This window comes from Mesoplodon mirus, assembly GCF_964341445.2.
Source record: "Mesoplodon mirus genome assembly, chromosome: 2".
NCBI lineage: Eukaryota > Metazoa > Chordata > Mammalia > Artiodactyla > Ziphiidae > Mesoplodon > Mesoplodon mirus.
In genome coordinates this window covers 123,137,220-123,163,241 of record NC_138977.1, presented here as the reverse complement: position 1 = coordinate 123,163,241, position 26,022 = coordinate 123,137,220, and the positions used below count along the sequence as shown (strand labels likewise).

The following is a 26,022-nucleotide window of genomic DNA, read 5'->3' as shown; positions in this document are numbered from 1 at the left end:
ATTAGATTAAGCTTTCACTAATACTGTTTTTATGTCTCTAATTTATGGATAGAACATATTATAACTTAAACGAACAAAGGCTGTTCTCACAAAACAATTCTTCAGGATCACTACTGGAGCTTAAACTAAAGCTGACCAGATAACCAAGTTACATGGGTGCCAGGTTGTTATGAGGCAAGTGAGGGCTAAGGGCAGTTGGCTAAAACAGGACAGTGCCCAGAGTTCAAGAAACCAGCGGGGTGAAGCTGGGGACGTCTGCCTGTGTCCTACGAGAAGGCTGTTTGGGGAAGAAAGAGACACACGCTCAGCGGTTCCCAGCCACACAGCCCCTGACAGAGCCACTAGCCAGGTCAGCCCTGACCCCTCCCTCCCACTGGAGAATCTACTACAAAGACAAGTGCTTCTGAGCCGTCACACACAGGGTGGGCAGTGACTGCTCTGTCTACACGGTCAGCTTTGGCAAAGGGTGTCGGTGTGCACAGGACAGCAGGCGCTCCCCTGGGCCAAGCAAACGGGTCCATCCAACGCCAGCTCAGAAGCACGGTGCCTTTGCCCTGTGGGCCTCCCTCTGCCCCGGGGCCAACACGGGTAGGGGGGGGCGTCTAATCTCCTTGTAGGAGGCTGCACACGCAGCACAGGGCCGACGCTCTCCGCACCAGGTAGGCTCGCCCAGCTCATGTCTGCCGTCATGCTGCCGCCCTCGTGGGAGAACAGCAGCAAGGCAGGATCCCAGGCAGACCGTGGGGACCTCAGGCTCTGCCTCGCAGACTCTGCCACCCCATTCTGTCCACTTGCGAAGGCCCCACTCACCTGTCAAAACTCTGGCTGAGCGGCTCCTCCTGGGAAGCCCTTCCCAACCCCCGGTACCCGTCAACGGGTGCTCACCTGGTCTGGGCTTTGGGCTCAGAGAACTACGCTCACACCTGCGTTAGGGTTTATGGTCCTGGCTTGTAGCTGATTACGGGAAGGAACAATGTTTTCAATCTCTCCATACTATTTTCAGTATATTGATAAAAGCCACATAGAAAGCAACGTTGCCTCTAAGTTAGAGGGTACCAGGCTCTGTCTCATAGGATATATTTTTCTTAAAAACTGACCTCTGTATAATCTGATACAAAAAAAGAGGTTGTTCCATCATATTCCACAAAATGCTTTGGGAATAACTTCACCCATGTTTCATCTCCATAGAAGATGATTCTTTTCCCCGCTGCTTTTGCTCGTGTGATCACGTTGTCTTCCAGCAGCGTGGGAGAATTGAGGTTCCTGACGACATCGATGAAGCCGGGGAGGCTCCCTGTCATCAATGCCTGCAGAAGGAAGCATTCAGGAGTCAGACCACAGAATCCAAGCACAGCGTGGGAACAGGCACCGAAGGTGATTCCAGCGAATGGAAGAGGCAAGCAGAAAGCTAAAGCAACACCAGTGCTGAAGGCTGGGTCAGTATTAGGACAAAGCGGGGAAAAGCTACACAGATTCTTGGCAAAACCAGCAAACTCAGTTAAGTGAAGAACTGACCATATTTCAGCCGATGAGAGGACAAAGGAGGCCGTGGGGCAGCTAGACGGCTGCGGTCAAAAAAGCAGTCATGGATAATAAGAAATGAAACAAATGGCAAAGGGTGGTATGCAGTCTGTATACCCAAACCCACCGTCAGGTCCTCATCTAAGCTTCAGATCTGCTTCATGTGACAAGCAAACTCCACACACTGATCCTGAAACCCAGCAATTCTACTGTCCACCCCCGAGAGGAAGAACAGCCTCCCACACACCCAGGGAGGAAAGCGGTCTCTAAACAGGAACTCTGAGGAATCCTCACAGTAAACTCGCCCAGGGATGCTGGTGGGGCCACCTCCCCGCCCCACTCAGCACCATAATTTCTTGGAGGAGCAGGTGGGTGTGACATGTCTTCACATCTTTCTGCTATAGAATTAAGTCAACCACCTCCCTCATTTTAGCAGAATCTAAATGGGTCGTGGGTCTCCGTGATCTGGAGTTAGCTGACAACATACAACACTGGCATCCCGGGACCTGTGCAAAGAAAATAAAGAGGAATCTGGACAATGCTAACAAGTATAATAATTTTGCCAAGACTTCTTTAACAGCAAAGTAACGCAAAAATGAGTTAATCTTGGACTTTGAGAATGAGGAGCTTGGCAAACCCTCTCCCTGAAGAGCAACAATGAAACTGGATAAAACTGTCAAAAGCAACCCCTTCAAGACTTTGAAAACTCAACGAAGATATACACAAATTGAAATGTTCTTATCCAAAACACTTCCGCATTTCGCTAAGAACTGAGTACCTATGGTGTTTTAACAAGGGCTGCTCCCCTCCCGCACACCCAGTTCTGTGACATGGCAGCCATGAGGACCAGGAGGGGCCTGCCCAATTTGGCACTCCACGGAGAAGCCCCATGCCAGGGACAAGGTGAAATCAGGGAAGGCCAACATCACAGCTACCTGAGGCTTCAATGCTGGTTGTAGTAAGACACAGGAAAAAGTCTGGAAAGGGGGTCTGGGGAATGGGACAGCTGCGGTAGGCTTCTGTGAGCTCCCACGTGGTCCTGGAATCTGGAAGGCTGTGTGCACACATAGGGTGAGTGTACACTCAGGAGAGAACAGAGAGGGCCTAGTTGCCTGGTCCTTCCAGCTGAACACGAGGCCCTGCTCAAACAAAGTGAGAGTCAGGGAAGACTCATAAACTGCCTGAAGATGAGCTGACGGCTGGAGCCACATGCAAAGACCCCCTGTAGAGAGTGGAGGCCACACCTCAAGGTGTTTAAGCACAACCTGTGACCAGTCATTGGCTCACCACTCAGCCATCCTGACCTGGCTGCCCCTCAGGAAGAGTGGCTTAAAAAAAACCCCAGGAATTTTAAAAAAACACAACAAGCAGAGACATCAGTGAGTATACATATCAGGACTTCAGGAGAGACAGACTCTCTAGAAGTAGCCTCAGCAAGTTAGCAAAACAGTGACAGCCACCAGCACTCCCGGGTGGCGATCAGGACCCAGAGCCGAGGTGGGAGTTGCATGGATGTATATACTCGGTCAATCTCATCAAACTGTACTATACTGTATTGTATGAAAATTCTACCTCAATGAAGTTATTTTTTTAAATGTGGCCTTTCACCCCAAAATTCTACTTCCTAAAGGTAACCAGTTACTTTGGGTGAGTATCGTTTCATCCGTATATGTACAATCAGAAATATATAAAGTACGTATTTTTTTTTTACCAAAATGGTAACAAACTATATAGATAGTTCTGCAACTTGCTTTTTTCACTTAATAACATATCATGAACCCCTTTCCACAGAAAACACACAGGTATTTCACCTTCTTTTTTTTTTTTTTTTTTTTTTTTGCGGTATGCGGGCCTCTCACTGTTGTGGCCTCTCCCGTTGTGGAGCACAGGCTCCGGATGCGCAGGCCCAGCGGCCATGGCTCACGGGCCCAGCCGCTCCACGGCATATGGGATCCTCCCAGACCGGGGCACGAACCCGTATCCCCTGCATCGGCAGGCGGACTCTCAACCACTGTGCCACCAGGGAGGCCCTCACCTTCTTTTTTAAAAACAGCTACAAAGTACTCCAGTGTTTGGATATACAGTGTATTTATCCAAGACGAATTTAATGACAATTGCTTTTTTTTTAATTTTTATTTTTGAAAGCAGAAAAGAGAATTTATTTTATGGATACTGCGTACCCACGAGCAGAAAGTCCAGTCAGGTTTGAGGAGACATTTAACTTTTGGAAAGCTAACAGGAGCTAAGGCTAGTGGTTCTCTCAGTCACTCAAAGGACACAGTCTCGCATGTGTCCCTTTTATTTCTCTGTATGTCTGTTTGTTCTTTTCTTTTTGTGACTCTTCCTCTTTTTTTTTTTACGTCTTTATTGGAGTATAATTACTTTACAATGTTGTGTTAGTGCCTGCTGTATAACAAAGTGAATCAGCTCTATGCATACGTGTATCCCCATATCTCCTCCCTCTTGCGTCTCCCTCCCACCCTCTTTAATCCCATCCCTGTAGATGGTTGCAAAGCACTGAGCTGATCTCCCTGTGCTAATGCAGCTGCTTCCCACTAGCTATCTATTTTACATTTCGTAGTGTATATATGTCAATGCTACTGTCCATTTCATCCCAGCTTACCCTTCCCCCTCCCCGTGTCCTCAAGTCCATTCTCTACGTTTGTGTCTTTATTCCTGTCCTACCCCTAGGTTCATCAGAACCATTTTTTTTTTTAGATTTTTTAGATGTGCTACCATACAGCATTTGTTTTTCTCTTTCTTACTTCACTCTGTATGACAGACTCTAGGTCCATCCACCTCACCACCAATAACTCAATTTCGTTTCTTTTTATGGCTGAGTAATATTCCATTGTATATATGTGCCACATCTTCTTTATCCATTCCTCTGTCGATGGACACTTAGGTTGCTTCCATGTCCTGACTATTGTAAATAGAGCTACAATGAACATTGTGGTACATGACTCTTTTTGAATTATGGTTTTCTCGGGGTATATGCCCAGTATTGGGATTGCTGGGTCACATGGTAGTTCTACTTTTAGTTTTTTAAGGAACCTCCATACTGTTCTCCATAGTGGCTGTATCAATGTACATTCCCACCAACAGCGCAGGAGGGTTCCCTTTTCTCCATACCCTCTCCAGCATTTACTGTTTGTAGATTTTTTGATGATGGCCATTCTGACCAGTGTGAGGTGATACCTCATTGTAGTTTTGACTTGCATTTCTCTAATGATCAGTGATGTTGGGCATATTTTCATGTGTTTTTTTGGCAATCTGTGTGTCTTCTTTGGAGAAATGTCTATTTAGGTCTTCTGCCCATTTTTGGATTGGGTTGTTTTTTTGATACTGAGCTGCATGAGCTGCTTGTAAGTTTTGAAGATTAATCCTTTGTCAGTTGCTTCATTTGTAAATATTTTCTCCCATTCTGAGGGTTGTGTTTTCGTCTTTTTTATGGTTTCCTTTGCAGTGCAAAAGCTTTTAAGTTTCATTAGGTCCCATTTGTTTATTTTTGTTTTCATTTCCATTTCTCTAGGAGGTGGGTCAAAAAGGATCTTGCTGTGACTTATGTCATAGAGTGTTCTGCCTATGTTTTCCTCTAAGAGTTTTATAGTGTCTGGCCTTACATTTAGATCTCTAATCCATTTTGAGTTTATTTTTGTATATGGTGTTAGAAAGTGTTCTAACTTCATTCTTTTACATGTAGCTGTCCATTTCCCCCAGCACCACTTATTGAAGAGGCTGTCTTTTCTCCATTGTATACTCTTGCCTCCTTTATCAAAGATAAGGTGGCCTCATGTGCATGGGTTTACCTCTGGGCTTTCTATCCTGTTCCATTAATCTACATTTCTGTTTTTGTGGCAGTACCATACTGTCTTGATTACTGTAGCTTTGTAGTATAGTCTTAAGTCTGGGAGCCTGATTCCTCCAGCTCCGTTTTTCTTTCTCAAGATTGCTGTGGCTATTCGGAGTCTTTTGTGATTCTATACAAATTGTGCAATTTTTTGTTCTAGTTCTGTAAAAAATGTAATGGCAATTGCTTTTAAAAAGCCTCCAGTGGAAGTGCCATTTGAGCTGAGGTGTGAAGGTGGAGTGTTGTCTAGGTGAGGTGAGGTGAGGCTTTCCAGAGCAAAACACAGCAAACTGCAAAAACCCCAAGGTGAAAGGGGGCAGCACACATGAGGAACGGAGCTAGGTGTGATCTGTGTGGATAAAACACACAGGAAGAGGGAAATCGGCTCAGATGAGGGTGAAGAGGTAAACGGGGGAAGACCATGCACCCTGAGGCCTGGGTTAGGAGGCAGAGTGTAAGCCACTGGAGGACTGTTGGGACTAGAGCAGAGCAACGTGATCTGTTTGGACAGGTTCTGGGTGAGAAGTGCTGGGAGAGTTTTACAGTCCAGGTTCACACCATAGCAGACTGGACTACAGTGGGGGTAGTGGAGGTGCTGGCTGAGTCCAGTTAGTCACATAAACAGTATACAGAGATCTGTTCACCTCGTTTCTTGTGAGGAGTGTTATCATCAACCTTTCAATTTTTACAATATGATAGACTCTTTAGTTGCCTTTAATCTGATTACTAGTACAGTTAAGAATCTTTTCCTATGCTTACTGGCATATTTCAATTTCTTTCTATGTGGATTTCTTTATATCCTTTGTCCAGCTGCTACTGGATTGTTGCCCTTGATCGGATCCTCTTTACATATCATGGGGTTCACATCTTGTTTGTTGTGTTAACTGTAAATAATTTTTCCATTTACTGTGTGTCAGTTGACTTTGTTTATAATGTCTTCCACCACTTTGGGTTGAATCTGTCCACCCTTTCCTCTGGGTTTTTATAAGGCACTTCCCTCCTCTTCACACTAGTTTGGGTTCACATGGACATTTTTAAGAAGGGCAGGGACTATCTGGTATCCCCTTCACCCCAGGAAACATGTAGGCAGCAAAAAAGTTGCAGCTGAGAGCCCAGGAATTTTAAGTGGGTGCTTGCCTGTCATCTCCTTGGAGGTTTTCCTGGGGTTGCTGCGGTCTTGGGAACAGTAGTTTCCTGACTTCTGAGAATTAAGGAGGGCTCTGCAGAGACTATTGAAAGAGAATTTGACCTGGTCACCTTATTCTGTATAACACAGTGTTGCTGTATAACACAGTGTGACCAACCGAGGCTCTGGAACTAGGCAAACATAAGGTTATGCTCGGTTTCTGATGCCAGCTGTGAGATTTCACACTTCAAGTCTGTTTTCTCACCTGGGAAATGGAGAAGAGAGTGGCACCAACATCATGGGGCTTCCACGGGGCTGTGGTAAGAGTGTACAAGACAGTGCCTGCACCATGGGTGCACCACAGCCAGTGGTAACTGCCGCTATTACAACTATAAATTCCCAGGAAAAGGAAAGGCATTCAAAAATCAGTTACAACCTTTTAGAAGGAAGTTACTGCAGCATCTTAACATGTGAACATGCTACTAGAGACATTAGTCTTGAAATTTTAAAACTGGTGTCTCGTGGCAATTGTATCAGCACCTCCAGATGAACTAAGTCCCTTTCTAGGTGGAGGCAGGGCAGGGGACACACTCCTTAGCCAACACTACCTGATCCTATCAAATTCCAGAGCAATGTAACCCTAACTCCAGGATGGACTTCCTGTATACTAGCTCCTCCCTGACAGAGAATGAGGAGCAAGAACCTGCAAAGGACCCAAAACAAAACACTGGTTTGGTAAAATGAAACAAATTGGAGAAGGGAGGACCACAGCGGCCAATGTGCAAGACTGAACAGAACCTGGAGCCATCACGCCCACTTATATTTTTTCTTACAAATCTGCCCAGATTCCTAATAACTCTTTTCTTATCAGAACAAAGAAGGAATGAGTTCCTTCCACACTTCTGACAGGACAGATAAAGAAAGCAGTGATCCTCATGGTCAGAAGCCTGGATGCCTTTCTTCCAGCTTCCACAGGACTTTCAGCAGAATGACTGCACCCCAAAAGGCTGTTCCTAAGCATCCTGACTACAGGTGGCCTCCCCCACTCCCCATCACTCTCTATCACATTCTCCTCCTCAATTTCTTCCATAGCATTTATCACCTCCTGAAACAATTTTGATTATCTATTTGTATACTTACATATTTTCTGTCCCCTCAATTAGAAAGTAAGCTTCATGAGGACAGGACAGTTGCTGTCTTGTTTTTTCACTGAATCCCTCTTATCTAGAACAGCACACAGTACATATAGATGCTCAATAAATATTGAGTGAAGGACAAACCACATCCAAAAGTGGCAGAGAGAATGGGAAGCTCAAGAAAAAAAATCAGTAAAAGATGCGGCATGAACCCCTTCAATCCCAGACTGCTTTACTCATCTAGTAAACATTTGTTGAGTAACTACTAATGCCGCCCCCAAGCTTTAAATCCACAAGTGACACCTTCTCACCAACTAATAAGGTGTCCCACGATCATCCACAGATGTAAGGTTCAGCCAGAGACTTCTACACCGTACCGGCCTGCAGTATATTCACAAACTTTTAAGCTCCTCTGTCCTTTTCTGATCCCACTTCTTTACTCAACCTTCGGGTCTGAGCTTGAATGCAATTTCCTCAGACAGGCTTTTCTGAACCACCCCAGTCTAAATTAAGCCCCCAACCAGCACTGAACATCACGCTCTGTTCTTTTTCATTATGCATTAATCACACTTTGTAACTGCACATTTACTTGTATGTTCATTTGTTTAATGGCTATGTCTCTCATTAGAGACTGAAAGTTCCATGAAGGCAGAGATGTTATTTTCAAAAAAAACCTTGTTTTTGAGCAAATCAATAAACCTTTACTCTTTTCTTTCCCCACAGTTCTTAAGTAAAGCATATGTACTTCAAAGGCACTCCCACTAGGCTGAACACCTGAAGGCGGTTTATAGAGTAAAAACAGGTATCTGTGAGGCCAGATCATGTTGGTTTGGTCACTGTGTATACTAAAATTTTGTACAAGTTATTTAACTTATCTGAATTTGCTTCCTCATCCATAAAGTCAAGTGATTGAACTAGATAACCCTAGAGGCTCCTCCCAGAATTCTAACTGACCCACTGATGATTAAAGAAGATAACAGGTTAGCAAGGAGCATGGTTTCTCTTGGATTAGATTGGCCTAGATGATCTGGCTCTAAATCTGTTATGCTTCCCATGAAGCATGAGCTTTTGGCTACCTTAACAGAGGGCATAAATCATGGGTCTTAGTTCCATCCTATCTGGGAGGCTTTTTCAGCATTCTATTGCCCCAGCCAGGTTGACAGCACCAAACTAATTTCCACTTAGTTAAAATTGGGACTCCAAGTAACAGACTACAGAGAGCCCCTGTAAACCTCTGAAAGAGCCAAACCATGATCTATAATACATTAAGTCAAACTGTTTACCTTGATTCGAGGCATAGTAACTGTAGGTGGCTTTGCTTCAGCCACAAAACTGTGAGATGATCCTTTTTCCACAAGATACGTTGTGTAGGGCATAAATTTCACACCCTTTGACCCAAACACAAAGTCATCTCTCAAGGCGTCTATCAGCATTATAACAACTTTACTGAAGAGAGGTGGTGGGAGCTTGGTCCAGTTGGAAATGGCTCCTAAGAGTGTTTGAAAAAGAAAAAGAAAATTGAATTTAACCTTTATTTAGCATTCAAGCACCTTATAATCTAGTTTCTGGTTACTTCTCCAGCACATACTCTGTCACACCTACATATCCTGAGCCAAAGAAAAAGGCCTGTTCTTGGGAAACAACGCTGGGGTCAGGGGGTGGGTAACAAGTAAGCTCAGGGAGCCCTAATATTATGTAGTGAATTATCCTTAGCATGATGGGGAGTACTGGCACAGGGGAGTCCCTTCGTGAGTATCCTGGAATGGGACATTAGGGAGACTGACCTAAAACACAGTGTTGCAGGTAAGGGATGGGCGAGCATTTACAAACTGTCTTTCCATGGTTAGTAGCTGGTATTGTGTGGATTTGATCCAAAACGTGAGTTCCTTTACCTAAGATATACTGTTGGGTAGGTGAGGGCTAGGAAGTGGCCTACGCAGGGAGGTCTTAACTACTGGAAAAAACGGGGTCTTGGAGGAATGCCATAGAAGAAAACACGAGAGGTCGGCAGCAATCTTATCTGTTGTGTCTTCCTGAGCAAAAAGGGTGCCTGGAACAGGGAGTGACCCAAACATCTGCTCAGGGAAGGGGGTTGGGGTGTCACGGGATGAGTAGAGCTGGGGAGACGCTTACTCTTTACGGGTATGGAGACCTTACTTTGCGGTGACCAGGGAGGAGGATCTTAGTAGGGCTGGTAGTGGTGCTTGCCACAAACTTGTAGGATACATAAAAGGAGGCTGGAACGGTAAGAAGGGGACCCTAGGGCGTGGGGACCAGAATGGAAGAGACCACCCGGGAGCCGCGGGAAGAAGTCCAAGAGGCGAGGCTCATAAGGAGGGTCCTCCGGGAAAAGTGGGGCCCGGGGAGCAGAGACGCCCGGGGAGCGGTCCATACCAGCCGAGGGTTCGGGCGCTGGGGACTCTGTTTGCTGCTCCGTCCCGGAAAAGGAACAAACGGGAGCTGGGAAGAATCCCCGGAGGAAAAGCGCGACCCCGAGCACCTCGATCACTACGCAGCAGGCGGCGAAGGTCCCGGAGCCCAGCCGCATCGTGCCCACCCGCCGGGCCGGGATCCGGGCTCCCGGACTCCAAGTCACGTCTCGCCCAAAAGCAGCGGTTTCCGCCTCCAGGGAGCTGCCTCCGAGCAAGCGCGAACGGGAGGTCCAGACAGGTGCCCGGCGTCCCCGCGTCTGCCGTCGCGCCGGAAATACGCGCCAGGGTCCGGGCGCTTCCGGGGCGGGGTGGCCCTGAGCTCACGGGCCCCTCGTGTACTTCTGGGGCGTCTGCCCGCCAGGCACCGCCATCACCTTGTTAAGGTCTCAGCCCCTCCGGCTGTCTCGGGTTTATGGAGTCTATGATGTATGCCGTGCCTCCTGCCAGGAGCTGTCACACATTTTGCCGCGTTTGCTCCTCAGCAGCCTGCTGAGTCAGGTGCCATCGCCCTGAGAGCCCTCGTGTGTTTTGGGCAGGTCTGTGCAGAGGACGCCGTCTCCGACCATGACTTCGAGTTGGGCTGCCGTTACCTCGCTAAATGACCTCCAGAAGGCAAGCAGACTTCCTGGGTCTGGGTGTCCATGTGTGGGATTGGACCCCGGGACTTTCTTGGGGCCGCATCCAGACCCCTTTACTGCCTGGTGCCTCCATCTCCGGCTTCTGGGTGTGCTGGGGGCCAACAGCTCACAGCCACCCCCTTCTCTGAATAGTTGATTGTCCTTGGCTGATGGGGACTGCTGCGCCCTGGAAGTTATCACTCCCCAAACACCTGGAGCTCATGACTGACTGGGGCTGCAGTATAAAGGCCCAGCTCCTTTGCCTCCAAGAGAGTTGACTCGTGCTATTCGTGCTCCGAGCTCCTCTGGAATGAAGTTGAAGGTAGTCTTAAGCAAAGACCACATCCCTGCTGCTTTCTCCTGCTTTCTTCACATCCTCCTCCCCAGAGCCTTCCCTTGTTAAGGCTTATGCACCCGACCTCCTTTCTAAGGCTCTCCTTTAAGGAGACCAGGCCCAAGGCAGACTCCACGGTGTGTCTCCGAGCCTTAAATGTGATGAGTCTATAACGAGTCAGTTTTCCCAAGTTCTGACGACGACAGTCTAAGCTTCTACCACCTTCTCACCAGTACACACTAACCATGAATGTTAATAGTAACCATTTAATGATAGCTGAGGTTTATCTAGTTTATCACCTGCCAGGCACTAGATCAAGCCCTTTAAATGGATTATTTTATTTGGTTAACACAACAACCCTTTGAAGTAGGTAGTCTTATTATTTTTTATTGCGGACAAAGAAATGTCAGAATGTAAAGTAGCATATCCAAAGTAACACAACTAAACAGCCACAGAGCCAAGATTCAGAGCTATCGGTCTGACTCTGAGCCTGAGCTTTGGATCTCCACACTTTGCTAACACCTCAGAAAAACAAAAAACATCTTCTCCCTTCCAGTGGTTCTTGTTATGGGCTGAATTGGGTCCTCCCCAAAATTCATATATTGAAGGCCTAACCCTCAGTAGGTCATAATGTGATTTTATTTGGAGACAGTGCTTTTAAAGATATAATTAAGTTAAAATGAGGTCATTTGGGTGGGCTCTAATCCAATGTGACTGGTGTCCTTAGAAAAGAGATTGGGACACACAGGCACAGAGGGAAAACCATGTGCACACATGGTGAGAAGGTGGCCATCTAGGAGCCAAGGAGAAAGGCCTGAGGAGAAACAAGCACTGCCAACACTTTGATCTTGGACTTCTGGCCTTTGGAACTGTCAGAAAGTAAATTTCTGTTGCTTAAACCACACAATCTGTGGTACTTTATTATGGCAGCCCTAGCAAATAAATACAGTCTGTATTAGATTTATAGCTCTTCATAACAAATACCACAAACTTCGTAACTTAAAACTAAGTTTTATGATTTATGATCTCAGCGTCTGTGGGTGAGGAGCCTGGGCATAGCTTGGTGGGTCCTCTGTAGGGTTGCATTCGAGGTATTGGCTAGGGCTGTGTTCGCATCTGGAGTCTCGACTGGGAAGGATCCAGTTCCACCCTCACTCAGGTTGTTGACAGAATTCATTTCCTTGCAGCAGTAGGACTGAGGCCCTGGCTTCCTGCTAGCCACTAGCCAGAGGCCACCCTTGACTCCTAGACACATAGGCCTCCCTAAATAGACTTTGACGTTTCTGTGAATTAAAACTATGATGTTCTAGGTTTATGTATAAAATAGGTAACTAGTGAGAACCTACTGTATAGCACAGGGAACTCTACTTGGTGTTCTGTGGTGACCTGGCTGGGAAGGACATCCAGGAGGGAGGGGATGTATGTGTACGTAAGGCTGATTCACTTTGCTGTACAGCAGAAACTAACACAACGTTGTAAAGCAACTATACTCCAGAAACAAACAAACAAACAAAACTCCTAGGTGACACAGAATCAGTGATCCCTGGGAATCCCTCTGAGAGTGTGTCCTTATTCAGCTGGGCGTGGCTGGGGGAGATGCAGATGCTGGGTGGGAGTCAGACCTTACAGGGGCTGCTGAACATCTCTGTTCCTTTTCCTTTCCTGTCCAGGAGTGAGAATCCAGAATAATGAGAGGACAACCAACAGGGGAAGGAAGTCCCTGGGAGGCGAGTTGGTTTGTTTGTATTTTCCTTATTTTAGCATGCATTTTGTTATTGTGTGTTTTTGCTAGGAAATCACCAATTTCCTGTGGATTTCCAGTTTAAAGCAATAGGTTTCTCTTATTTGAGTTTTAATTTTTCCTCTTTCTCTAGTTTTCAACAGAATTGTCAAAATTAACAAACAAATATGGGTACCTTATTGTTAACTAAAATCCATATTTTATTTGGGTTCCCTTCATTCTCCCATTTTCTGTCCTAGGATCCCATCCAGGGTATCCCATGGCATTGAGTCATAATGTCACTTTAGTATGTTTTGTCTTTGACATTTTCTCACACTGTCCTTCACTCTATGACCTCAGCAGTGTTGAGGTGGACTAGTCAGGTATTTCGTAGACTGTCCCGCATTGAGATTTACTTGGTGTTTTTCTTGTGATTAAAATGGGGTCATGAGTTTTGAGGAAGCAGATCACAAGGGTAAAGTGCTTTCTTATGACTTTATATCATGGGAACATACATCAAGGCAACTTATCACTGTTCATGTTAGCTTTGCCCTTCTGGCTCAGGTAGTGTTTGTCAGATTTTCCCCACTGTGAAGTTACTTTTTCCCTAAGTCTGTACTGTGTGTCTTCTTTAGGATGAAGTCACTGTGTGGCACCCACACTTCAGGAGAGGGGAGTATTGTATTTACCGTTGCTGTGTACTAACATTTGAAATTGGGCAGTATGACCCTGCAACTTTGAATTTCTTTAGAAAAATTGTTTTAGCTCTTTAGGGTCTCTAGAAATTCCATCTTTTGGTGTTTCACATTTTGCTCCCCTTCACATGGATATACCCCAGTTTGCTTATGCATTCATCTACTGAAGACATCCTGATTCCATTTAGGTTTAGACATTATGAGTAGAGCTTCCGTGTACAATAGCATCCTTGTTTTTGTTTGGATAGAGTTTTACAAAGCAGTTGTGTAAATATTGAAGGTGTGATTGATGGATCTCAAGGTGTGAGACTTGTTTGGCTTTGGAAAATCCTGCCAAACTGTATCTCAAGGCCGTCTACGCGTTCCATCAGCGATGAAGGAGAGCTGCTGTTGTTCCCCACCCTCCAGTGATCAGGGTCGTCATTGTGGGAGGAGGTTAGTGGTTCTAATAGGTCCGTATCGCTGTCTTGATTTACTTTGTGATTCCCTAATGGTATATGATGTTGATCATGTTTTTGTCTGTTTATCTTCTTTGGCCAGACATCTATTCAGATCTTTACCCTCTCACTGTTGTGGCCTCTCCCGTTGCGGAGCACAGGCTCCGGACGCGCAGGCTCAGCGGCCATGACTCACTGGCCCAGCTGCTCCGCGGCATATGGGATCTTCCCGGACCGGGGCACGAACCTGTGTCCCCTGCATCGGCAGGCGGACTCTGAACCACTGCGCCACCAGGGAAGCCCCTTTACCCATTTTTAATGCAGTTTTTTGTTTTATAGTTCTTTGTATAATTTGAGTACAAATTCTTTATCAGATATGTGTTTTGCAAATATTTTTCTCCCAGTTTGTTGCTTGTTTTTCAGTTTTCTGAAAAAGGCATTTCACCGAGTAGAAATTTTTAATTTTATAAAGAACACGTTACTGGGATAAACCATAATGGAAAAGAATGTATATATGTGTATCATAACTGAGTCACTTTGCTGTACAGCAGAAATTAACACAGCATTGTAAATCAACTATACTTCAATAAAAAATATAAATTTACAAAGAACATGTTTTTAACTTTTTTCCTTTTGTGCATTGGCTTTTTGTGTTGTGTGTTAAAAGTCAAACCTCATGATCTATGTGACCAAACCCATGGTCATGTAGATTTTCTTCTGTGTTTTCTTTTATAGTTTTTATAGTTTTATATTTTAAATTTGTCTGTGGACACTTTGGAATGACTTTTGGTGTAAGTTGCAAAGTCTGTATCTACATTCATTTCATTGCATATGGTTTCTGATTGTTCTATACCTATTTTTCAAGAAGCCATGGCATATTTGCTGCCATATGTTTGAATTTCCAAACATTAGTGGATTCAGCAGGACAGCCAGCAGGGAACTCGGTCTCCTCTGAACTGGGAGTGGGTGCAGCCTGCATTTCCCACTTTGCCAGTATAGGGTGACAAGCCCGCCCCTCTTACCAGTGCGCACCTGCCTTTTCTGCACACAGGGCTGGCCCTGTGCACAGCTGACAGGAGCCTGGCCTCCTCAGGAACCTACAAGGATTTGGCTTCGGGACAATGCAGGGCTGCATCCACATTGAGACGAGCTCGGTTTCCTCAGGACTGGCTGGGAGGTGCCTCCATGGGAGAAAAAGGTGAGGAAAAAGTGGGGAGAAGCTTGCTGTGCTGACTGCCTGGCCGACTGCCTGGGGGTGGTGTCTGTTTTCAGAGGACCCAGCAGAGGAGGAGCTTGATGTGGAAAATTGTGGGTTTTAGTGAGTTTTGTGTGTGGTGCAGTGTCCGGTGTCCTCCTTTGGCTTGTGATGTTCCATTTTCCAGGCAGTTTATTGAGGGGACTGTCCTTTCCCTGGTGTATGTCCTTGGCAGCTTTGGCATAAATTAACTGAGTACATGTGTGTGGGCTTATTCTTGGGCTCTCTATTCCATTCTTACAGCCCCTTTGTCTCTTTTTGTGTCATTTCTACACTGTTTGGTTACTGTAGCTTCGTAATATGGTTTGAAGTCAGGGAGTGAGTTTCCTCCAGCTGCTGTTCTTCTTTCTCAGGATCCCCTTGGCTGTTCAGGGTCCTTTGTGGTTCCATACAAATGTCAGGACTGTTTGTTCAGTTTCTGTGAAAAATGCCTTTGGCATTTTTGTAGGAATTGCATTGAATGTGTATATTTGGGTAGAATGAACATTTTAGCACTACAAATTCTTTCTATCCATGAGCACAGGATATCTTTCCATTTATTTACGTCTTCAATTTCTTCATCAATGTCATAAGATTTTCAGTGTGCTGGTCTTTCACATCTTTGGGTAAGTTTATTCCTAGGTATTTTGTTCTTCTGATGTTACGGTAAATGGGGTTGTTTTCTTAATTTCTCTAATAGATTTTTGGTGGGTTGATGTGGAAAACTGGAATTAGAAATCCCACTGTTTCTACCACATCCAGGTCATCCAGAACACCCAAGACGGGACTTCCCTTGTGTTTTTTTTTTTATTAGTTTCTGCTTTATAACAAAGTGAATCAGTTATACATATACATCTGTTCCCATATCCCTTCCCTCTTGCATCTCCCTCCCTCCCACCCTCCCTATCCCACCCCTCCAGGCGGTCACAAAGCACCGAGCTGATCTCCCTGTGCTCTGCGGCTGCTTCCCACTATCTATCTGCCTTACGTTTGGTAGTGTATATATGTCCATGCCTCTCTCTCGCTTTGTCACAGCTTACCCTTCCCCCTCCCCATATCCTCAAGTCCATTCTCAAGTAGGTCTGTGTCTTTATTCCTGTTTTACCCCTAGGTTCTTCATGATCTTTTTTTCCCCTTAAATTCCATATATATGTGTTAGCATATGGTATTTGTCTTTCTCTTTCTGACTTACTTCACTCTGTATGACAGACTCTAGGTCTATCCACCTCATTACAAATAGCTCAATTTCGTTTCTTTTTATGGCTGAGTAATATTCCATTGGGGACTTCCCTTGTGGTGCAGTGGTTAAGAATCCACCTGCCAATGCACGGGACGCGGGTTCGATCCCTGGTCCAGGAAGATCTCACATGCCGCGGGGCAACTAAGCCCGTGAGCCACAACTACTGAGCCCGCATGCTGCAACTACTGAAGCCCGTGCATCTAGAGCCCATGCTCCGCAACAAGAGAAGCCACCGCAATGAGAAGCCTGCGCACGGCAATGAAGAGTGGCCCCCGCTTTCCGCAACTAGAGAAAGCCTGTGTGCAGCAACGAAGGCCCAACGCAACCATAAATAAATAGAAAAATAAGTAAATAAATAAATAAAATAAATAACTAGACTGTCTTTTCTAATCTGCATGTTTTCAGTGTACAATTCTTGTACACCTTTTTCCTCACCTCTATTGGAGGCTGATTCAGAACACACACAACCTCCTAGAGAAACTTGCCCCGACCCTGCCATGTACTGCCACCTAGCTGGCCTGGTACTGAGTCACCAAAAACTTTTGTTATTTACTTGATTCTTAATTCCTTTAGAATTCATTACTTTACTGTTATAAATGTTTATTGTCCTTGTAATAAATCTTTTAATAAATCATTTTTATTTTAAAAATAAAATATTGTACTTTAATTACTCCATAGATGAGTGATAAATGGATCACACTTGACATATGATTGTAATCTTTTTATAATTATTAAAGTAATACATGTTATAAAAAATTGAAATATTACCTAAAGAAAAGAGGTTTGCCAATCCCACCCCCAGAGGTGACCATCTTGAATGGTTTGGTGCATCTCTCTCAGGGTCTATCTGTCTCTATCTCTGTCTCTGTCTCTCACACACAAGCAGATTTGTTTACATTTATGTTGATTTCACATCTATGTGGTCTTACAGATGGGATCCTGGATGCAGATGGTTGGTCCTCGTGCTTCCCACCTAAGAGGACCCTGAAGTCTCCCCTGTAATCAGGGGAGTGGGGGCATTTGAGGGCATTTCCCTCAAAATATGCCTTAGTGACATATTGATTGTTTTGAATTAATGTTACTTAAGAAAAGAGCCATGCAAGAGAGACACTTTTTACCTCTTTTTAGGAAGAAATAAATCTCTCCTGTGAAAGGTACCCCACCTGGGGGCTGAGACGTGAGGGCAGAGGGCTGCAGGCGTGCTGGCCCCTGCAAATCAATTCATTTTGGGGACTTTCTGTCGAGACTACTGAGGTGCCAGTTAGCTTTGTGATGACCAAAGCCAACTCCTCTCTCTGGCTATTTCTGAGAAAAGGCCTGAGTCTGAGCCATTATAGATTCTCTGGATTTCTTGGCATATGGACTGATCTGCACCCTCTCATCCTGACAGACCCCTTGTAGAAACACCTTCACTTTAAGAGTTTTTTCACCTCGTCCAGAAGATAAACAATGCCCCCATTCCCATACCCAACAAACAAGGAGACAGTTATTCATTTGCTTTCCTACCTCAGCCACTTCAGAGAAGTCACTCTCTTAGAAATACCTTAAGCTCAATGACATACCTCTGTCTCCCTTTCTCTGGCACCATGGCATCCCTGGGTGAGCCCCGTCTTACATGGGCTTGACGGCACCACTTAGATGAGCCAGAGACAGTACCCCGAAATGGCCTGATGGTACCACCATACATTGAAAATGACCTACACACCAAATCACCCTTAAACATGGTGGTCCAGAGACCAGGGATGTGCATGTGCCTCTGATGAAATCATTGCTCAGGAAACCCCAGCATCTATCATCCATCTTCTCCACGTTCTTCTGACCTTTGCTTTTCCTCTTTTCAGCTGATATCTTGCTAGATTGTTCATGGACAGATCCCATCTGGCAAAAGCAGGATCATCTTCCCAACACATGAGACGAGAACAGGCACGGGCCCGCACGCATCTTATCCTCCTCTGCCTGTCCAGTCCATCATGTTAGAAAAATGTGCCCCTCCTCCTGCCAGAAGCCAGACGCCAGGTAAAGGACTTAGATGTAAAGGAAACCAGAATATTGTCTTGAGCTACAGACACTTCAAAAAACAAAGCAAAAACAACATTCCCCCCCACCCAGTACACCAGGTGCAGAAGGGTATGCTGAGCCTTCCCCTTCTTTTTCCTGGAAGCAACAGATAACATGTCATGCCCCCCCACCCCCCACCCCCGCCGCCCCACCAAGAAGACATCTTCCCTCTCCTGGAAGGAGAGTGACATTGTGATCGTCAAGGGCAGAGAGTGGAGAATGAGAGAATTCTGTACAAACAGACCGTGTTCAACCTAATTCTCATCTTCCTTAGCTTCTTCACTTAGTGTAGTTCCTTTTCCACATTACCTCTCTTTGTTCAACCTAACAGAAAAGAATTTAGGTTTTGCCACTTCTCTGGGTCTTTCTTCATTTCCTTAGGAGGGCGCCCTGGGTCAGGTAAAACTTGTGGGAAATAAATGTGTATGGTTCCCTTCTGTGAATCTGTCTTGTGTCTGTTTAATTCTCAGGACCAGCCTTCAGCTCTAAGAGGGTGGAGGTCAGGTTCTGTCTTGGCCACATCTTCCTTGTTGGCATCTTTGAATTCTACCTCCTTCCTTGGCTTGATTCCTCAGCATGCTGATATGCTCTCAGCTACCATCTTTAGAAGCTCTGTGAACATGGGCTGTGTGTTTCAAAATGAAACACATTTGTACCCTAAGATACAGCTCTTGAATTCCTTGGTATTGATGGACCTAAATGAGTCAAATGCTTATATCTCTACAGAAACCTGTATGGGACATTTATGGCAGCTTTATTCATAACTGCCAAAACTTGGAAGCAACCAAGATGTCCTTCAGGAGGTGAATGGACACACAGACTGGTCTCCATCCATGCAACAGAATGTTCTTTGGCACTGAAAAGATATGAGAGAGATATGGAGCCATGGGGAGACGGGAGGGGCACCCTAAGTGCATATCACTCACCAAAATAAGCCAATCTGGAAAGGTGGCATAGCTTAGGGTACCAACCACATGTGACATTCAGGAAAAGGCAAACCAAAGAAAGGGTGGGTTGCCAAGGGTTTGTGGCAGGGTTGAGGGGTGGGGCATGATAAACAGGTTGAGCACTGAGGATTTTTAAGGCAGTGAAACTATTCAGTGTGATACATTCATGGCGAGACACATTTGTCAAAACCCATAGACTGTGCAACACAAGGAGTGTAAACTCTGGATTCTGGTGATCATGATGTGTCCATGTAGATTCATCGATAGTGACCAACACACAGAATGTTGATAGGATAGTTGGGGAGAGGGAAACTCTGAGCACCTGTGTGGGTGGGGAGGGGGTAGGTGGGGAGAGCAGTAACAGCAGAGCAGGGGGCATATAGTACCTCTCTGTACTCTGCCCAATTTTGCTGTGAACTCAAAACTTCTTTAAAAAAATGATAAACCTTATTTAAGCAAAGAAACAAATAATGTTCCATTAGCATCACATGGCTGTTCCTCTTCAAATCCTCAATCTGTCTGGGCCACTTGAAAGTCAAACTTCAGCGGACACTTGACCTTTCAACCCTCATCCTTTCAAAGTTTCTTCTACATCTACTCTTTATCTCACTACACTTTTGTTTTTTAATTTTTAATTAAAAAAATGTTTCTGGCTGCGCTGTGAGGCTTGCAGGATCTTAGTTCTCCAACCAGGGATCGAACCCGCACCCTCAGCACTGAAAGCATGGAGTCCTAACCACTGGACTGCGAGGGAATTCCCCTACACTCTTTTTTTTTAAGATAGTATTTTTTCTTCTTTTTTAAAATTGATGTATACTTGACGGGCAATATTACATATTAGTTTTCTGGTATATGACATAGTGACTTGATATTTTTATACACTACAAAATGATCAGCAAGATAAGTCTAGTTACTATTTGTCACCATACAATGTCATTACAGTATTATGGACTCTATTCCCTGTGCTGTACTTCACACCCCATGACATTTGTTTTATAACAGGAGTTTGGAACCTCTCAATCTTTCTCACCTATTGCACTCATCCCTCCACCACCCCTCCCATCTGCTAACCATCAGCATGTTCTTGGGATCTATGAATCCCTTTCTGCTTTGTTGTGTTTGTTCATTTGTTTCATTTTGTTTTGTTTTCATTTGTTTTGTTTTGTAGATTCTATATATAAGTGACATCATAAGGTAATTCTCTTTCTCTGTCTGCCATATTTCACTTAGCATAATGCCCTCTAGATCCATTCATGTTCTCGTAAGATTTCTTTTTTTTTGTTCTTTTTTACGTTCTTTTTTCTTTTATATATATATATATATATATATATATATATAGAGAGAGAGAGAGAGAGAGAGAGAGAGAGAGAGAGAGAGAGAGAGAGAGAAACTATATATATGAAACTTTCTTTGTTTTTCTATCAATGGATACTGTGCTGGCTTCCATATCTTGACTATTGCCAATAAAGCTGCCATGAACATAAGGGTGTGTATATCTTTTTGAATTCGTTTTTTGGTTTCCTTCAGAAAGATACCCCCAAGTGTAATACCTGCATCATATGCTATGTCTATTTTTAATTTCTTGAGGAACCTCCATACTGTTTTCCATAGTGGCTTTACCAATGAGCATTCCCAGCAAAAGGGAATGAGGATTCCCTTTTCTCCACATCCTCAGCAATACTTTTTATTTGTTATCTTTTGGATGATAGCCATTCTTTCAGGTGTGAGGTGATAATCTCATTGTGGTTTGGATGTGCATTTCCATGATGATGAGTGATGCTGACCATGTTTTCATGTGTCTTTTGGCCATCTTTATATATTATTTGGAAACATGTTCAGTCTTCTGCCAATTTTTTATTTGGATTTTTGTTTTTCTGGAGGTTGAGTTGTGTGAGTGAGTTCTTGGTCTATTTGTGTATGAACCATTTCCAGCTATATTGCTTGCAAATATTTCTCACATTCAATAGGCTGCCCTTTTGTTTTGTGGATGGTTTTTTTTGCAGTTGAAAAGCTTTTCAGTTGGATGGAGTCCCATTGGTTTATTTTGCTTTTATTTCCCTTGCTTGAGGAGACAGATCCAACAAATATTGCTAAAACTTATGTCATTGTACTGCCTATGTTTTCTTCTAGGAGTTTTATGGCTTCAGGTCTTATACTGAAGTGTTTGATTCATTTTGAGGTTAGTTTTTTAGATGGTATAAGAAAGGATTCCAGTTTGATTCTTGTGCATGTAGCTGTCCAGTTTTCTCAACACCATTTATCGAAGAGGTTATATTTTCCCCATTGTATGTTGTCACCTCCTTTGTCATAGATGAATTGACCATGTAAGCATGGGTTTATTTCTTGGCTGTCAATTCTGTCCCATGGGCATGTGTGTATTTCTTTTGTTCCAATACCATATTGTCTTGATGATTTTAGATTTGTAGTATAGTTTGAGATCAGGGAGCATGATATGTCTAGGTTTGTGCTTCTTTCTTAAGACTGTATTGACAATTCAGGTTCTTTTGTGTTTCTATACACATTTTAGAACTCTTGGTTCTAGTTCTCCGAAAAATTCCATTGGTATTTTGACAGAAATGGCATTGAATCTCTAAATTGCCTTGGGGTGTGGAATCATTTTAACAATATGAATTCTTCTAATCCAGGAGCACGGTGTATATTTCCATTTGTTTGTGTCATCTTCATTTCTTTCATCAATGTCTTCCAGTTTTCTGAGTATAGGTCTTTTACCTTCTGGGTTAGATGTATTCCTAGGTATTTTATCTTTGTTAATGTCATTGTCATTAACAAAGAGATTTCTTATGTCATTGAGATTTCTTAATTTCTCATTCTGACAGTTTGTTGTGACTGTATAGAAATGTAACCGATTTCTGTAAATTAATTTTGTATCCTGCAGCTTAACTGAACCTTCTGATGAGTTCTATTTGGTTTTGGGTGTGGTCTTCAAGATTTTCTGTATAGAGTATCATGTCATCCACAAACAGTGACAGTTTTTCCTCTGTCATGAGATTCCTTTTATTTCTTTTTTAAATCTAATTACTATGGCTAGGACTTCTTAGACCATGTGGGATGAAAGTGGTGAGAACCGTCAGGGTTAGAGTTAGGTTTAAGTATAATTGTCCATAATTGTGTGAGTCTGTTCAGGGGCTGCCATAACAAATACCACAGAACAGACAGTTTAAACAACAGACATCTCCCAGTCCTGGATGCTGTCTGAGATCAAGGTGTCTGCAGATTGGTGTTTCCTGAGGCTTCTCTCCTTGGCATGTAGACAGCCATCTTTTCCCCCTGTCCTCACATAGTCTTCCCCTGTGCCTATCTGTGTCCTAATCTCTTCTTGTAGGACATCAATCCTATTGGATTAAGATCTACCCTAGTGACCTCATTTTTACCTTGATCACCTCTATTTTTTAAAATAAATTTATTCTATTTATTTATTTTTGGCTGTGTTAGGTGTTCATTGCTGCATGCGGGCTTTCTGTAGTTGCCATGAGTGGAGGCTACTCTTCGTTGTGGTGCATGGGCTTCTCATTGCGGTGGCTTCTCTTGTTGCAGAGCATGGGCTGTAGAGTGCAGGCTCAGTAGTTGTGGCACATGGGCTCAGTAGTTGTGGTGCACAGGCTTCAGTAGTTGTGGCTCGCGGGCTGTAGAGCGCAGGCTCAGTAGTTGTGGTGCACGGGCTTAGTTGCTCCGCGGCATGTGGGGTCTTCCTGGAACAGGGCTTGAACCCTTGTCCCCTGCTGCACCACCAGGGAAGCCCTATTTTTTCTTTTTAAATTGGAGTATAGTTGCTTTACCATGTTGTGTTATTTTCTGCTGTACAGCAAAGTGAATCAACCACACATATCCATATATTCCCCTCTTCCTTGGATTTCCTTCCCATTTAGGTCACCACAGAGCATTCAGTAGAATTCCCTGTGCTATACACTTTGTTTTCATTAGTTATCTATTTTATACATAGTAGTATATATATGTCAATCCTAATCTTCCAATCCATCCCACCCTTCCCTTCCCCCCTTGGTATCCATATGTTTGTTCTCTACGTCTGTGTATCTATTTCTGCTTTGTAAATAAGTTCATCTATACAATTTTTCTAAATTCCACATATATGCGTTAATATACAGTATTTGTTTTTCTTTTTCTGACTTACTTCACTCTGTATGGCAGTGTCTGGGTCTATCCATGTGTCTGCAAATGGCACAGTTTCATTCTTTTTTATGACTGTGTAGTAATCCATTGTATATATGTACCACATCATCTTTGTCCATTCCTCTGTTGATGGACATTTAGGTTGCTTCCATGTCCTGGCTATTGTAAATAGTGCTGCAGTGAACATTGGGGTGCATGTATCTTTTTGAATTATGGTTTTCTCAGGGTATATGCCCAGGAGTGGGATTGTTAGATCATATGGTAGTTCTATTTTTAGTTTTTTAAGGAACCTCCATACTGTTCTCCATAGTGGCTGTATCAATTTACATTCCCACCAACAGTGCAAGACGGCTCCCTTTTCCCCACAGCCTCTCCGGCGTTTATTTGTAGATTTTTTGATCATGGCCATTCTGACTAGTGCAAGGTGATACCTCACTGTAGTTTTGATTTGCATTTCTCTAATGATTAGTGATGTTGGGCATCTTTTCATGTGTTTGTTGGCCATCTGTATGTCTTCTTTGGAGAAATGTCTATTTAGGTCTTCTGCCCATTTTTCGATTGGGTTGTTTGTTCTTTTGATATTGAGCTGCATGAGCTGTTTGTATATTTTGGAGATTAATGCCTTGCCAGTTGCTTCATTTGTAAATATTTTCTCCCATTCTGAGGGTTGTCTTTTTGTCTTGGTTATGGTTTCCTTTGCTGTGCAAAAGCTTTTAAGTTTCATTAGGTACCACTGGTTTAGTTTTGTTTTTATTTTCATTACTCTAGGAGGTGGGTCAAAAAAGATCTTGCTGCGATTTATGTCGTAGAGTGTTCTGTCTATGTTTTCCTCTAAGAGCTTTATAGCGTGCAGCCTTACATTTAGGTCTTTAATCCATTTTTGTATACGGTGTTAGGTAGTGTTCTAGTTTCATTGTTTTACTTGTAGCTGTCCAGGTTTCCTAGCATCACTTATTGAAGAGACTGTCTTTTCTCCATTGTATATTCTTGCCTCCTTTGTCAAAGATTAGATAACCTTAGGTGCATGGATTTATCTCTGGGCTTGCTATCCTGTTCCATTGTTCATCTCCTCTTTAAAAACTCCATCTCCAAATATAGCCACATCCTGGGGTCCTGGGGGTTAGGGATTCAGCATGTGAATTTGAGGGGACACGACTGAGCCCACACCATCCTGCTTAGGAACTAACATGTGCCTCAGTCCTTCCTTCCCTCAAGTCCCACTGGGGTGATGTGATGGGTGAGGGAGAGGCCACTTGTGCAGTGTTTGTGTCCCAGCTGGGGAACCCTTCTCTGCTCTCTTTGATCAGACAGCAACAGTGACAGCCCCCTCCTGAGGTGAGCGGTTCTGGGGTTTTGTGCTATGTCTGTTTCCTGGCCTGCTGAGGTGCTCAGTGACAGGGAACCCAGGAGCCAGCAGCGTAGTGGGGATGCCGGGGGCTCTCAGGGCCTTGGCAAACACTTCTCCCACCACACACCCCAGCAAAAGTGGGGAAACCTTTGGGGGATTACAGGAGGTCTCATTTATGCTTCAGGAAGAGCACATTGGGGTGGGATGTGAGATGCACCATGGAGGCAGGGAGCTATGTCATGGCCTACAGAACCAGGCACAAGATCAAGCCTGGGCCAGGGCTGTAGCTGTAGAGGAGAATTAGTGTGGGGACTGGCTATAGGCTCTGGAGGAGGAGCTGGCAGTCACTGGGGCAGAAGGAGAGTGGGAGCCTGGGAGGCCCTGGGTGTCTGGGCTGCGTCCTGGGGTGTGGGGAGCGGTAGGATCCCAGTCCTCCGAGGGGCCTGTTAGCCCCCAAGGTGAGATGGGGATGCAGTGGCTGCACAGATGCCTGTGTCCTGGGAGAGGGGTCCATGCTGGAATTATTGCAGGGAGGAGGAGGAAAGGCCGGGTGGGGGCAGGCTGGTACAGCAGGCTACCTACAGGTGACTGTGGTCCTGTTGGAAGCAACTCAGAGCCAGAAGGAGTGGCCGTCAGGAGCTCAGCTTCTTTCTCTTGTTCCTTTGTAAAACCACTGTGGTAGAGTTTGAAACACCACCAGGAGACTTCTGAGCCCAGTGCTGCCATGGGTTCATCAAAGGGGCCTGGGTGGAAAACAGAACCACTGCAGGCCCCACCCATGTCCTCACTGGGGATGAATCCCATCAGGATACTGGGGCTCACAGACTTTAGGGAATCCCTGCCCTCAGGACTGGTCTCCTTTCTTCCAGCCAGCTGTTGGTCAGAGGCCCAGGCACCCCCATCCTGGCTCCAACCCCTAGGGCCTGGATTCTGGGACAGTTTAGGGGTAATGCAAGGCCCTCATGCTCTTTTATCTGCTTGGGGGCAAGAATGTCTTAAAAGCTGCAATTGGCTGATTTTGGAGGTCTGAGTGTTTCTAGCTGATATGGGTGGAAAGGTGGGGTGTGAGGTACATACATCTGCAGAGCCTTCTCAGTGTAAAGATCTATGCATTCCACTGGCCAGTCAGTTCCCCACACCATCCTCCCAGGAAGCTCAGATCCAGGATTAGGAGGGCA

At 44.6% G+C, this 26,022-nt stretch overlaps 1 protein-coding gene and 1 long non-coding RNA gene across 5 annotated transcripts in view; one reads left to right on the top strand and one right to left on the bottom strand.

The window, feature by feature from the left end:
• The window catches only part of PIGG (phosphatidylinositol glycan anchor biosynthesis class G (EMM blood group)), a 41,749-nt gene extending 31,363 nt beyond the window's left edge, over nucleotides 1–10,386 (bottom strand). For 3 of the 4 annotated variants that reach the window (XM_082606680.1, XM_082606681.1, XM_082606682.1), the window contains exons 1-3: nucleotides 10,028–10,307; nucleotides 8,917–9,122; nucleotides 1,098–1,307 (exon numbers count right to left, since the gene is read on the bottom strand). In XM_082606680.1, coding sequence (XP_082462806.1) covers nucleotides 1,098–1,307; nucleotides 8,917–9,122; nucleotides 10,028–10,181 — 570 coding nt within the window. In that variant the 5' untranslated portion in view covers nucleotides 10,182–10,307. Of the gene's footprint in view, nucleotides 1–1,097; nucleotides 1,308–8,916; nucleotides 9,123–10,027 lie in introns of all 4 variants that reach the window. The other variant, XM_082606683.1, reaches the window with a different exon arrangement.
• Nucleotides 10,356–26,022, top strand: part of LOC309794828 — a 34,686-nt gene continuing 19,019 nt past the window's right edge. Inside the window, exons 1-2 of the long non-coding RNA XR_014292191.1 lie at nucleotides 10,356–10,677; nucleotides 12,687–12,743. This is a non-coding gene — a long non-coding RNA (uncharacterized lncRNA). The remainder of the gene's footprint in view (nucleotides 10,678–12,686; nucleotides 12,744–26,022) is intronic.